At 36.0% G+C, this 14,735-nt stretch overlaps 1 protein-coding gene across 1 annotated transcript in view; it reads right to left on the bottom strand.

The window, feature by feature from the left end:
• The window catches only part of LOC136820760 (echinoderm microtubule-associated protein-like 6), a 112,578-nt gene extending 97,961 nt beyond the window's left edge, over positions 1-14,617 (bottom strand). Inside the window, exons 1-13 of the mRNA XM_067076983.1 lie at positions 14,281-14,617; positions 13,762-13,921; positions 13,188-13,286; positions 7,929-8,037; positions 6,857-7,002; positions 6,376-6,511; positions 5,850-5,965; positions 5,269-5,354; positions 3,607-3,744; positions 3,132-3,388; positions 2,671-2,883; positions 2,089-2,351; positions 1,768-1,919 (exon numbers count right to left, since the gene is read on the bottom strand). Coding sequence (XP_066933084.1) covers positions 1,768-1,919; positions 2,089-2,351; positions 2,671-2,883; positions 3,132-3,388; positions 3,607-3,744; positions 5,269-5,354; positions 5,850-5,965; positions 6,376-6,511; positions 6,857-7,002; positions 7,929-8,037; positions 13,188-13,286; positions 13,762-13,921; positions 14,281-14,477 — 2,072 coding nt within the window. The 5' untranslated portion in view covers positions 14,478-14,617. The remainder of the gene's footprint in view (positions 1-1,767; positions 1,920-2,088; positions 2,352-2,670; positions 2,884-3,131; positions 3,389-3,606; positions 3,745-5,268; positions 5,355-5,849; positions 5,966-6,375; positions 6,512-6,856; positions 7,003-7,928; positions 8,038-13,187; positions 13,287-13,761; positions 13,922-14,280) is intronic.
• Positions 14,618-14,735: the final 118 nt, after the last annotated feature.

The following is a 14,735-nucleotide window of genomic DNA, read 5'->3' as shown; positions in this document are numbered from 1 at the left end:
GGGTACGCTAAAACTGTTAACCTCAAAGAAACTTGGCTTTACAGAAGATTCAATTTTAGTCACCAACGACTCAAAAGAAGCAACAGAGGCGTGAGAAGGATTTTAGCATTTCTTTTGAATATTCCAACTTCACAGATATCAGCAAGCAATCCTTATCGGAATATCAGCAAGGCTGTTTGTGAGTCCAGTTGGGATGTAGAAATTTGGAAACACAAATTGACTTTATCAGCTGATTGGTCTGCCATTATTCAAGTAGATTGGAAGCCGAACTCTCTTTTAGAATGGGAAAAACAAAAGAGAAATTGGCCTTCAAATGTAACACGGTTATCAAGTTTGGATGAAAGTTTTATTATAGCAAAGCCTTCGTCCGCCGAGCGAGACAACGTGGATACAACTGAATTCAGGTATTCGTTCGGACATGTGGAGAGAAAGCTTGTCTCCTTACAGACACCAACCCAAAGAATAGTCTATTTGATTTTCAAATCTATTTTCTACAAACATATTGTGCCATTGGATAGTGAAAGAATCAGTTCGTATCTTGCGAAATCTGTTATGTTGAGCACATGCGAGAGTATACCGTCCAGCAATGAAACATTTTGGAGCTCTAAAGACAGAGATATCCGCAGGGCTGTGCTTTATTTACTAAATACACTACAAGAAGGGTGTAGGGAAGGTTTTTTATCCTATCTTTTTATTCCCGACATCAATATTCTTGAAAACTTTAAACGGGAATTACTTGACAACATGGTTAATAAAATAGAATATTTGAAGAGCAATTTTGATGAAATTTTATTGGAGACTGCAAGAGAACGCAAAAAGTTGATCTGGATTTTAGAGAAAGGTAGACACGCCATAGCTCATGCGGATGACAAAATGAGCGTTGCTCTTTCATCAGATATCAACAAGACTTTGAAAGTGGAGAACAAGTTTGTTTCATACCGAAGAATTTTTAAGGTGGCTTGGTTAATGTTGTTTCGAAACTTTAATCAAGAGGCATCAAATCAACTAAAGAAGCCTTTAGATGAGTTGATACATTGTGAACACTTCAATGATCAGCCTTCTGGAAAGTTTGAGTGACCAATACGTTGATTAAGACATTCTAAATCTCTATTATTTTATGAGATGTAATTAAGCTGCGTTTCAAAAAAGCAAAAGCAAGCCGACTATCACGTTTTTTAAGCAAGCAATTCTCAAATTCTTCCGACCCAGTGCTAACTCAGCTTTCAAAGCTAGTGACAACGGTAGCGTTGGTTCTCCTTGTCCGATTAAAGTTCGGTTCAAGTCATCTTAGGGAGCATAAGTTCAGACTGATTCTGTACACATCTGACTCCTTCTGCAACTGTCAGCAAAATACAGTCGAAATAACACAACATTTTTTGTTGCATTGCTCTGTTTTTAATCTTGTCATAGTAGGGAGGTTAAGTATCAAAGATAAATCTACGCGACGAACGGACCTTTTCTCTGCAAGATGGAAAGGGTAGCAAAGTAGATGTTATATCTTCTTTGTTCAACAACGAAGATTTTGACGGTTTTTCGTTCTTGAGCTGTTTTAGCCTGGATTCTAGAAAATGCAGGTTCACATGTTTACTGCAGGTTGCGGGTCAAAACCCGTTCGTTCGTCGCGTTGATTTATCTTTGATACTTAACCTCCCTAGTGTTGGTAATGTTTAGAAACTTAAGAAATTTAGTCTGTATTCAAGTTGAGGGTCGCACTTCAGATTTCTCTTCCAAAGAAGCCCTTAGTAGAAAACTGAGAAAAATTCATACCCGAAAACAAAACTGAGTTTGACTCCATTCTTGGGTGCATCTGGACGAGCTTTTTTTGTCCCATTTTCTTTGTCACCCATTGTTTTCAACTTTTGTTTCAATTTTGGCATGTCTTCTTTGTAAATATCTCGTTGGTAATCTTTGCTCACCTCCTAAACAAATGAAGGATAGTATAGAAATTGAATGATAGCTTATGCATTTCTGGTATAAGAATTCTTCTAAAATGTTCTTCTCAGAAAACGCGATTGTCCGAATCAAATAATTAGCAGCGATTTATTTCTCAATATCGATAAAATGGTTTAAAACAGATCTGGAGCATACCCCTTCAATATCACTATCCAATGGGTCAACATCTGACAAATCAGAATCGCTCGCTTCGTCATTCGAATCAAGTTGTGCACCACCATCCAGTAAACTTGCACCGCTATCCGAGTCACCATCCTCCACGTAACCTTCGGGAATGAATTTCCATTGAAAGATAGCGTGATCTGCACCTCCCGTAGTGATAACATGCATCCCGTCTGCCGTAAAACGTACGTTGGTCACGTGAGCCGAGTGGCCCGTATAACGGCGAAACTTCGCCCCTAAGAAAGCAAATTGTAATTAGAAATTTGAAATAAGAATAAACGATACTCCCCATTCGGGAACGGGTCAATTCTGTTACGAAGTAAAACTTTCTCCTTCTCTCCTCCACCCTAATTCTTAAAACAAAACTGTCCATGGGTCTACAGTAACCATTTTGATTGAAATAAAAAATGTAACGTGTGAAAGAGATATAATTGTGAAACTGTTGAACGGGATGGGATTTGAGTTTTGCAAATTCGAATGTGTTTAGCAAATATTAGACGTCATTTGGACCTGGTAACCATAGCTCAAACCTGAATTTCCAAGTGAGGTGCGTACCTTTCTTGATACATGGAAAGCGAAATAATTTCACTAATCCAAAATCGTCGCCCGTCACAATGACACCATGTTGAAAATTCGTATCGGACGCATTGACATCGGTTGTGTCCGTATACTTTTCCCAAATTCCGTTCACTTCCGCACCTAATACGGAAGTCCACGTTTGCCAGTGAATCGATTCAATCTCTTCTTTACGAGTCACTCGCTTACCGTCTGAAAATTTGAAAACAAAAGAAAATGGTTAGATTGGATCCACCAAAATAAATTGCTATAAGATGTTCCAATTTTGGAATACTCTTTCCATTTTTTTTTTCATTTAAAAATCAAAATATCTTCAAACTCTTAGGTTATCCCAGGTTATCCTTAAAATATTTTTTGTGGGCTCAATTTTTCGAAGTCGTTGCTTCTGAAAGCAGAATTCGGTGTAATGTTTGATAGGTGTGTCAAGTTTCATGACTTACTGGGCATCTTATAAAACAATCGCTCAGCCGCTCCTGAGTTGGTTTGGATGTAAGCGCTATCTTCTGACCAATCAATATGAGTGATGTAACTTGAATTTCCTTTGCATTGACCAACACGTTTGTATTTCTCGAGAACCGAATAAATATCGATGGAATTTTCGTTACTACCGACAGCCAATAAAGAACCGTCGGGAGAATATTTCAACTCATGGATTACTTCTTTACGATCGTGAATGTGTAGGAGTTCCGAAAGGTCTCTGAAAAAAGAGAAAGAAATCTTGTGATACTAACGAGGTTAAAAATGACGGGAAAAGATTAGTCTGATAACAGATGTTGAGTATGATGAAAATATGGTTTCTTAACGAAAGGTCCCAAAACAAAATCTTGAAACAGTGACGAGTTAAAAATGACGGGAAAAAACTGACAAAGTATTCCCTCCCCATGCACTTAAAATCCGAAAAACAGAGAGCCTTACCTTCCTTTCAACACTCTGAATGAACCATTACCGTGTCCTACAGCTAGAGTTGATCCATCAGGTGCAAACGCAGCGGAACGCGTTGTGACGTTGAAAGCTGTTTTGCCAATCAAACTACGGCTTGTCATATCCCAAAGCCTGGAACCAAAAGATTAGTTGGGACACGTGTTTTATTACAAGAAGATCTCGCCTTATATCATTATTTAGGATTTGTCGGATTTCTTTAAATGAAAATATATTACGTTCTGTTGTTAATCCGTGTACTACAGTAATATGGGTAATATGGGTATCATATGACAACGAAAATTGTTGCACGATAAGATCAATCTGTATAAACTAGCCGTCCCGGCGTCGTCCGAGACGACTTCTTACTCCTTTTAATACGCTCGCTTCGCTCGCTTTTCTATTTTTCAGAAACTTGTAGGGATTTGTATACAAATGTACTTATTTTGCGAGAAGAAATGTTCTTAAATTTAGGCCTTTTTCGTAAAAATTGATGTTTAAAATTTTTAAGGGGACACTAAAATTAATGCACATTAAAAAATATGGTGAAAGTATTTTTAGTTGAATTTTGATTTTTCTTCTCCTTATTAAATTTGTAAATTTGTCATAATTTCTTTTGTTGAAAACCTTCAAACAATAATGTTCTTGACTCGCTAAAAATAATGCTCATGCAAATATTGGTGAAAATTGAGTTAAAAATTTCTCGCGAGAAATCGGTCATACTTTAAACGTGCTTTTTTTGGGTTTTTGGGAGAGGAAAGACTATTATTTTCCTCACGCAAGGATGAAGATAAAAAACAAATAGAAATTCAAATTCAGTATTAGAGGTACTTGGCAACACCGATCACTCCAAAGACCACAGTGCTTTACGGTGGAATATAAAGAGTGCCTTTTTTCAATACCTCTTAACAGAGTCAACAATTATTTAACAATTAAACTCAATGCGTAAGTAAAAGCGTTTTCATTTTGCTATCTCAATAGAACAAAAAATAGCAAACATTGATTAAAAAATTTCATAATTGAATTGGGAATAAGTCATCAACTTTTCTCATATTGTCAAGTCCATTAAATTGAAATGTTTTTATCAGAGTATCAAATAGAAGGGAAATGTCATCGGAGCTTTATTAATCTCAAGGGTAATCATAAATATGATGTCTTTTTGAAAACTCAAATTTTATCTTCGACGTATTCCCATGTGAATCAAAATTATTTCATAACCGACATAAACTTTTTTTTTAAAAACTATAAATTATGTTGATAGTGCTATTACACAGTCAGTTGTGTTTCTCCATCAAGGAGAAATGTGCTCTCTTGAATGGAAGTGCACTTGGCGAATAGAATTGAATATACAATCAAAAAGGCGCGAAAAAAATTGCCGTGTATTTAAAAATCGCTAGCGAAAAAGCCTCATGCGAGAATGGGAGAGTTCCGATTTAAGCGTATTATAATATAGACTACAATTTGTCCCTTCCATTATTTTTGTTTATCTTAATTAGTCCTCTGTTTTATAGGTATGGACTTATCGTTAACTCATTCTAAATTCCCGTCAACGAGACACCCTCTTGAAATACTTTCTATAATTCAGATCTCTCTATAATTCGAACAAATAAGACATCCCATTTGAGCTCGAATTAACGTTAGTTGACTGTAACAAACTACCTTATGGTCCGATCATCAGAAGCTGTGGCGAATACCAATTTCTTTGGATGTGATGCCAATCCCCATAACTCCCCTTCTGCATGCCCCTATTGAAAATTAATGAAGATAAATGAAGATTAATTCATTGAGATGCCTTTGCTGAAATTGAATGATTTAAAAATATTGTATTATTAATTCCCAGCATTAGAGAACGTCTACATATCTCCATCTAACACCAAACACTTACTGATGAAGTCATGCAAATCATTTTTACTAACAATATGGGCTGTAAAAAGACACATTTTTGACAGGGTAGCTCAGTCGGTAGAGCATTTGCCTTACAATCTAAGACTTGGATTTGATCCCTGGTGGCCGCAAACTAAACTAAATAGTAGTCTAGATTGCTTAAAAGCTGTTAAGTGGTTAGCAACTGAAATACGCTGCACCTCAGCTTTTTATCTCCGAGGTTTAGCGCGAAATAGAAGAGGAAATAGTTTAGGCCGACAACCAGCAGATGAAAATACGTTCTTACTTAAGAGACGATTGTAAATGAAATTCGAGTCAGAGAAGATATTGGTAAAGACAAAAGCTTATCATCACACCTGTATGAGATTGGTGGGTTTCGTTTTATCAGCAGCAGCAACTTCGAATATTTCTCCACCATTTGTTCCCACCAGAACTTTCTCACCGTCCCAGCAGACACTTCGAATGGAGATACCTGTCAAAATATATAATACAGTGAATTCATTCATGGAGAAAAAACATAGAAACAGCGACACATTTTTCTTTCGGACTTCGGATTAAAAATAACAGGTTCAATTCAATCTTACTTGGCGGTTGATAACTTTTACCTTTTTTCATTGGTAAACTGCCTTGGTTCGTCAAAGAGATAATCTTTACCCCTAAGTGCTTAATAAATGGAGGGGGCTGATTTCCAGGGGGTTGGAAATTGTATCTCTGAATACCTCAGGTGTTATAGAGTAAGATAAGGCCATTGTATAAAAACTTAATTAATCCCATAATTAGAATTTCTTATAACTTAAATTGTTCCAGCCCAAAACATCATACAATCACCAATAAAATTTTTTGCGAAAGAAATTCCTTTAAAGTACGAGGAACTTTCACTACCTGAATATCCAAGAGAGTGTTTATTCAAATCGATTCTTGTGATTGGTTTAAATTCAGTATCCCACAATGCAACAGTTCCATCTTTAGACCCACTGGCGTAACCATCTGCTGTGGCGTTCAGCGTGAAAACACCGCCCTAGAATATGTGAAGTCTTCAAATTAAGCTTAGAATGATCAAACCTAAAAATATTTGCTGTAGGAAATATAATGGAAAAAATGACAATAGAGTTTCCACGGAAATGTACAGTTGACGCACTTCTATTCAGTTGACGCACTTCTATTCAATTAACTTCCCTGCTGAGTCGGCGCAGAAGCATCTAATAGTATAATATTCCCCTGAGAAGCAATTCCTGAATGATTTCATTGCTGCTGTAAATAAACTGTTTCTATCATTGATTTCTCCAATAATCTATGAATTTTTATAATATATACATTCCCATACAAAAGAATTTCCCACGTCCAGCTAAAAACCTGGTCTTACCGCGTGTGCACCGCTGATATTTTGCACCAAGGTCACTCCTTGCCATTTGTAGATGTCACCACTCAAAGTTCCGGTGTAAAGAACTCCGCCGACACCAAACGCAAGACACAACACACTCTGAATCTCCCCTAATTTACCAAAGATTCCTGAAAAAATAAATTGGTTTTCCATTTACGTTTAAATAATCTTGATGAGTTATCGAGGGGGGTTTCATGGTTGGCGGAGGAGCGGAATCGGCCCTTTTTTTGGACGGAGTGGCGGAATTTGGCGAAAATTTAGACGGAATTACGGAAATTGGGTTCTCTGACGGAGACGTAAAATTAGACAATTTTAGTGCGGAAAAACGGAATTTAGCAAAAAAATTTGCGGAATTTCGGAATTGGTAAAAGATATTCAAAATTTGCGACAATTTTTCGACAAAAATATTGAATTTCAAAGGAAATTTCGGTGACGGAATTTTGGTTCAATTTAAGACGGTTTGACGGAAATTGGAGAAAAAATTGACGGAATTGCGGAATCGGGTACCCCCTGAAACCCCCCCCCCCCGTTATCGGTAATCATAACTCAAGTCATCAGGATGACTTAAATGATAACTATCAGCCTTGATTTATGTACAGGACGTCAGTTCACTTTAGCAAGTGAATGTTCCATGTGATTACTCTCATATAAGAGTGTGAGAAATATGTCTAGCACTGTGGTGTGGTTGCTAATACATATCAGGTTTGATGAACCGTCCTTCCACGTCGTTCGACCTATCTCTGTGTCGCAAGCATGTGTTTGCAGAATGGAGCAAGTGCAGTGATTTCCGTATCATAAAATAGTGAATACTGTCCTCCATACGGCTTGTCCCGTTCAACGGCCATTCCAAAGGAAAGGGTACGTTACAACGCGCTCATTTTTGACATACAACCAACAACTAGCAGTCCTAAACCCATGCTTCATTTGATGGTTCGATAGCAACCATAGAGGCCGTTCAATAAGGCAGAGACTACAATTGTGGTTAATAATTTCTCGGGATGGCCCTAGACTCTCTTTTATAGGCTGTTTTTTTTTTACGCAATGCGGGACATACCTTTTTTTCCAGTCAGCGTATTTCCAGACAAGGTCCACATTTTGACATGTTTGACACCACACGTTACCAAAGCTGCTTCTTCGAACGGGTTGAAACAAATATCAAAAATCTAAAGGGATAAAGAGAACAAGGAAATGAGATTTTACGTGCAGTCTTGGAAGGGTCAATAAAATATGATCATGATATAATATAAGCCCTCCCCATTCGTAATGGGTCCTACTCCTTACGAAGTAGGAATTCCTCCTTTTCAAGTAGGAATGCAAAGTGCTGTCCAGACACCGCTGATTCTGTACACGCGAGACACACATCAACAATCATGGTCGAAATATATTGACATTTTAGTGTATTTTAACGTTTTTCAGAATTTAAAGTTCGGGCGAGAATTGCTATTTTAGCACTTCCACTTTTTTTCATTGAATATTTCGATTTTGGAGGGGTTCCGTGGCTTCTAGGCTATATTCCAAGCCTTATTCGAGCTTTTAAATCCTGAGACCTAAGGTCCTAAGTGTTAAGTCTTATGTTAAAACTCGGAGTTAAAACTCTACTTTCTAACTGTAGTTTAAGGCACTTAAAAATCATTTGTGGTGTTTAAAATTTCGCCGGGAAATCCCCTTTGTCTCAAATATTTTGTCCATGATTGAAGATGCATAGGGAGACACCTCGAACTATGCGGGAGCATATAGCTTGCCATGAGTGTAGAACGGGATGAGTACCACCGCACACCGCAATTTTTGGAATCTCGCCCACTCTCTTTTTTGCTTTTCTTATATTAGAGTAGTTATACTCTTTTCCTCTCGCACAGTATAAGATAACTCGGGCGAAGTCGGACCATAGATTTATAAAAAGGGCTAGATGTCGTGCTTTGGCTGAAAAGTGTGCCGAGGTTAGGTAGGAAATCCTACCTAGGTCACGTGACAATACAATAGAATTTCAGCACTTGACCAATCAGAAGTTTCGCAGGTTTTCGAAAAAAGTATCAAAAATATTTTTTCCGGTATTCACTTTTTTTGCGACAGCACGACATCTAGCCCTTCCAGACGGGATGCAATAGACATGATCATCACATTATGATATGTGAGATAAACAATGACCCATGAAAATTTGACAATGTTTTTCAAATCCAAAACTATTTAGGTATATAAATTGTTCATCCTTAGTATATTGCAAATGACTTTCTCTTCATTTCTATATTTTAAGCTTTGAGGACTTTAAATTGACTTTAAATTGATTTAAATAATATTACTATATGTTTTGAGTTTTTCTATGCTTCGCTTTTTGACATGAGCTTTTCTTTAAATTCCTAAATTTTAAATATTATAATAAAAATCTTGAGCATGATGACATTTCTGACAGCAATGTGTCACAGAAATTGACACATTTCCAATACAAATTTATTTTTCATGTCAAATATCATTTAAACCGTTTTAATTATTTATTCAATATTTAGGATAAAATAAGCTTATCTTAGACTCAGTGTACTTTTTCTAAAGCCTTTGTTAGAATACGATAGGTATCTCATTGTTTTCTCATTTTAGCGTCCCATGGGTATCATTTTAGATTTTTACACATTGTTTTAAATGAATTTTTTTTATAACATTTTAATTAGCTTGTTTCTGTAAATTTTGATTTTAGAATCCTCATTCTGTATTAGATTTTTACTCTGATGATGACCTCTTGTGAGTGAGGTCGAATATATAGTTTTTAATAAAAAACAAAAATGCTTCTGGTTAAATTTTGTTTGTCATTAAGCTGTTAGCCCAACGTAACATATTTCAACAATAGGTGTTTATAAGAACAAAGGAAATTTTCGGTTTTTGCCCACTTTGGGTGTGATGAGTCATCAAAAAAATTATAACTGTGTACCCAATTTTATCCAAAAAGACCCACTAGATTAAAAGTTAAGGGGTGGCATAGGAACAGCCCCCTCCCTAGTTTTGAACCGCCCTAAAAGGCTAGTATAAAGAGGGTTGAGTTTCCAACCTTCTCTTCAGGATTTTCCATTCACCCTTGATTAATCTCTTTTAGTTACTGAGCATCAAGTAGAAAGTCATTAATGGAATCTTTGGGATGCTACAATCTCGGTCAAAATATATTGAGAATTTTGGTTAATTCCTCGTTTTTAGAAATCTAAAGTTCGGGCGAGAAAGTCGCTTTTGGGCAAACTGATAAATTTATTCAAATATTTCAATTTGGGAGGGGTTTATAGACTTCCAATAATCCAATAACTTTTGGGACCACTTTAAATCAAACAAGTGATACTTTTATGGACCTACCTGGTTATGCATTTAACAATCTACGTGACGTGACCATTAAACAATCATTCAGAACACAAATAGTGACGATCTATTAAAATTAGTCGTTTGTTTCTTATAAAAAAACGTTTAGAAACCAAAATTTCATGCTCTATATTCTTTCATATTCAAGACTTCGTGAGAAAAAATACATATCTCATAAAAAAATTCAGTAATTTTATGAACATTGATGTATGCTTATTAATAGTGATTCTTATAGATAAAGATGCGTTTTTTGAGCTGAAAATTTTTTTTTTACGAAAATCTGCTTGAGCCATCTTGAACCTACTTTCATGCAAAAAAGTCAGAAAAACCCTTTTTTGGCCGTTTTTTAGCTGAAATTTAGCTCAAAATTTGTTTTCCAAAAATCGAGCTCAGTCACATTCGAGGGTTTATAGTTATGCATCTTTGTGCAAAAAATCTTCAAGAATGAAAGAGCTAATCTCGAGAAAAGCTACTACCTAAGTAACAGGGCCGGCGAAACCGGGGGGGGGGGGGGCTAGGGGGCTGTAGCCCCCCCCCCCCACTTTTTTGCAAAAAAAAAAAAAAAAACAGTGAGAGAGAAAGAGAGGATGAGAAAAAAAGCCTTGGCTTCGTTCAACAATGAGGCCATATATCATAGGCCATATATCATTTAGCCCCCTCACTTTTAAAACCGCTTCGCCGGCCCTGAGTAGTTGATAGTGTGCTTGTAAAAAAATATCGAATTTGGCCAGTTTTTCTATAAAAACAAGCCAAGCAACCGAGTTTCATGTCTAAACACACATATTCTTCAAAAGTAAGCCCTCATGAGCAAAAAAAACAACATCTATATCATAAAAAATTGAGCAATTTGACTAAGAAAAGTGATTCTTATAGATAAACATGCGTTTTTAGAGCCAACAAAATCAGCTTGAGTCATCTTTTACCTACGACCTTACTTTCATGCAAAAGAATCAGAAAAAATGAATGATCCAATTTTTTTTTCGAAAATCGGGCTCCGTCACATTCGAGGGTTTATAGTTACACATTTTTGTGCAAAAAATCAGCCAATGAGCCAATATCGAGAAAAGCTAGTAACTAACGAACGAACGAACGAACGAACAACAGTTAATTTATAGGACCTCCACCGGGGTAGGTCCAAAAATGTTAGGATATTGTGAGTCAATTTGGGAAAGGAAATATTTCATCGTTGTAATTTTGATTAAAAGATCTTTTTGCCAAGGCATCTATTTGCGGTAGTTGACAAAATTGTTTTTACGGAAAACAATAGAACATTTATAACATGAATAAAGGCACCGTTTCTAATATTGGTGTAATGAAACACCTGTAGACCTTAGATAGCAAATGCGTCATCTACAAGCGTGGTTAGAACGTACGAAGGTATTTCAAGAAATTACGAAATTAATTACGAAAGACCAAAGGGTGTGAATTTTACAAATGACTGCGAAAATGTGAAAAACAAAAAGAGGTTTATTGAGATATTTGAAGAGTCTTTACAAGTAGATTCATGGCAACCAACTATGAAAGCGTTGAAGAAGATATATATACTTTTTATGAATGATATTATATTTTATTTCGAGTTGTACATAGAGTAGAGGGAAGAACATAAAGAACAAGGAATCTGAAAAATGTTTTTTTCATACACAGGTAAGACCCTTGTTCGTTCAATATTTTTCGATTTTTAATTTATTATTATCATAATGCGCCATTTACCACGAGTTTGCGAATCCTAATTGATCGATAAACTATAATTATTAAGTTACCAGGAAATTCGTAGAGTTCTTTCATCCGAAGATAAATAGTCTGAATTTTCATCGTCCACCTCAAACTTCGCCGTTAATATTTAAATGAAAAGCAACTGAAAAGTCTTAATGGTCTTTGCCAAATGAAAGAAAAAGTAAAAGTAAAGGTGATAGAGGTGACTAATTTGAAAATTCGGTCGGGAGAAAATAAGTGATAATAAAATACTGTCGAGGAAATGTGACTGAAGTTTGGTTGGGAGAATTAAAAAATGTTGGTCGCCTTTTTTCCACGATAACCACGGTAACAAGCAGCACAATAAAGCAATGTAACATACAGGTTTTTTTTTTATAAGAACATCCAAAATTTTGAAGCCTTTTTTAGCTTTAAGCCTAAAAATATTCTTAACATATTCTTATTATCCCCATTTTTTTAGTATTCTTGTCCATTTTCTTAAGGAATTGGGTGTTTTAGAGTCCACAAAACCTTAAAATGTTCTTAACATTTTGCCCATCGAAGCCTTATGTTTTTATATAGTTTCCATTAACCATCCATCATCTAAAAACCATAAAACTCTTTTTTTAGTTACTGTTGTTCTCTTACTTGCAATCGCACATGGAATGGAAAGTAGACCAGCAATAGACGGTGATATAAAACCGTCGCCGGCAATTCAGACAGTAGAAGTGTATTATACAGAACCAAAAGGATGTTATGACGAAAATTGGAAATTTTATTTACCAGGAGAAGTTATGAGTAAACATTATGATGAGAAAACAAATAGTTGTAGTGGTGTGAAATGCGGAGCCGACGGTGTTGCTTATGCTTGGGATGGTGTCAATTGCAAAGATAAGAAAATTGTCGATATGTTTTAATTTTTTGAAATATTTAGGTTCTCTGGAAACTGCTTATTTTTTGTCCATTTTATCATAGCTAAGAATTTCATTATTGTAAATAGTAATTTATTGAAGTTTCTCTGTAGTTTTTTTGTTGTGTTATCCCGTCTGTAGTAAAAGGTTGCTTAGGGTAGCAGTTTTTAATGAGAAATTTTGCTTAAGTGGTCTTCCAACAGTAAGAATAAAACGTTCTCATTATAAAGTTTTCTTTTGACGATTTCTCACAGAATGTTTTAGAGAAATACTGCTGAATATCAAAAGATGATGTTTGGAAATATATACCAAATATACTATATCATTCAAATTCTATAATTGTAAATAAACGATCGGAAGTAAAATACAGAACATCTTACTCGATCAGAATGCCCGCGTGCCGTAGCAACAGCCTTTCCTTTCTTCCAATCCCAAATTGTGATTTGTGAATAATCTTCCAAGCCAACTGACCCAAGTTGCTGTAAAATGAAGAATCAGATTAATTTAGTTTGTTGGAGATTTTAAAATCATTTCTATGGATCTAACGTACATGATTTGAACATGTTTCAAAAGCGAGGTAGAGCTCGAAAAAAAGGCTCAATTGCATAACGTGGGCGACTTTATTACTAAGATATATTTTTCTAGGACATTGATTGCGCGATTCTTGTAACCTCGCTCGTAAGTTTTTTGTCATATCGTGTAAAGACAAAAAAACCTACACTGATATTATATCAGAAAACATAGGCCATTGTTCAACCCCCTCCCCTTTTTTCTTAAGAGGATGAAGCCCTCCGAAAAACTGGAGAAAAGTGCAATTCAAAATGAAGAGGGGGCGCCATTAAAGAAAGTTAGGTGGGGTCGACATATAATACCTTCAATTTCTGTCCAGAATGTATTCGTAAAGTCCTTGGTGCAAACTCCGCACTATGTGTTTGTTTAAGATAAATCCCTTACCATTCCATTGGGGCTGAAAGCGAGGCACGCTATTCCTCTTTGGTGACTGTCCTTAAGAATGGAGATTGTTTTGCAAGTCTCGCTATCCCAAACACAAATGTATGGTTCTTTGCCTGTTTGGCCAGTCGCAACAAGGCGTCCTTCAGGATGCAGAGCCAGACTAAAAGAAAATCGCAAACAATTCATTCGACACCTTATATAGTAGGGGACAAACCATTTAGGACTCGTGACATCTTTTATGCGACGCAACTAAACCTGGTCCATTTCAAAGAATGAAATATTTAAAGAGTTTTTCGCGAGGGGTTTTTTTTGCTAAGGTCTAGGAAATTTTTTAGGACTCAAAGACTGACGTCACAGGCAAAACCACTCGGCCAAATCAAATGACAAACCTTGAAAGAATAACTCATTTTGATAGTAGGTATAAGAAGAAAAGAAGCCCCTTTTGAATGATGGGGTCGACATGGACGCCTTTTCTTTCTGGTTAGAATTGTATATATCTTTAAATTGAACAAAAAATACCTTAGAATGTCGTCATCATGACCAAAGAAGAATCTCTGCTTCTGATATCTCGGTTCGTACACTACACCGACACCTGCCACAAAGTATACAATCTCTTGTTTGGAAGTATAAAAAAGGTTGTTCCGGCATTGATGACCACGATATCCGTAAACCCATTCTAACCGGAGCTGTGTGGATGGAGCTGTTTTGTCAACCATGTCCGGAAAACCACCTATCTGTGTTATAACCGTTGCACAGAAAGAATCTTCGTTCAATTTTTCCCTTGTTTTATCTTCACATTATCTGACCAATCAACTATTTCTTTTTTTTTCTAAATATTTTTTTTCAGTGGTAATCTAAAGAGAATTAAAGAGCACAACAAACTGTAACAACTGAAGTTGAAATAAGAACATTTATGACGATAAATGAAGCTTGCCTTGTATACAGAACAACATTTTGGAGGTCGAAAGAAAAGT

Source organism: Clytia hemisphaerica, unplaced genomic scaffold, assembly GCF_902728285.1.
Source record: "Clytia hemisphaerica strain Z4C2 unplaced genomic scaffold, Clytia hemisphaerica genome assembly, whole genome shotgun sequence".
In the NCBI taxonomy this organism is placed as follows: Eukaryota; Metazoa; Cnidaria; class Hydrozoa; order Leptothecata; family Clytiidae; genus Clytia; species Clytia hemisphaerica.
The sequence above is the reverse complement of the archived record's forward strand: the minus strand, read 5'-3'. Positions and strand labels throughout refer to the sequence as shown.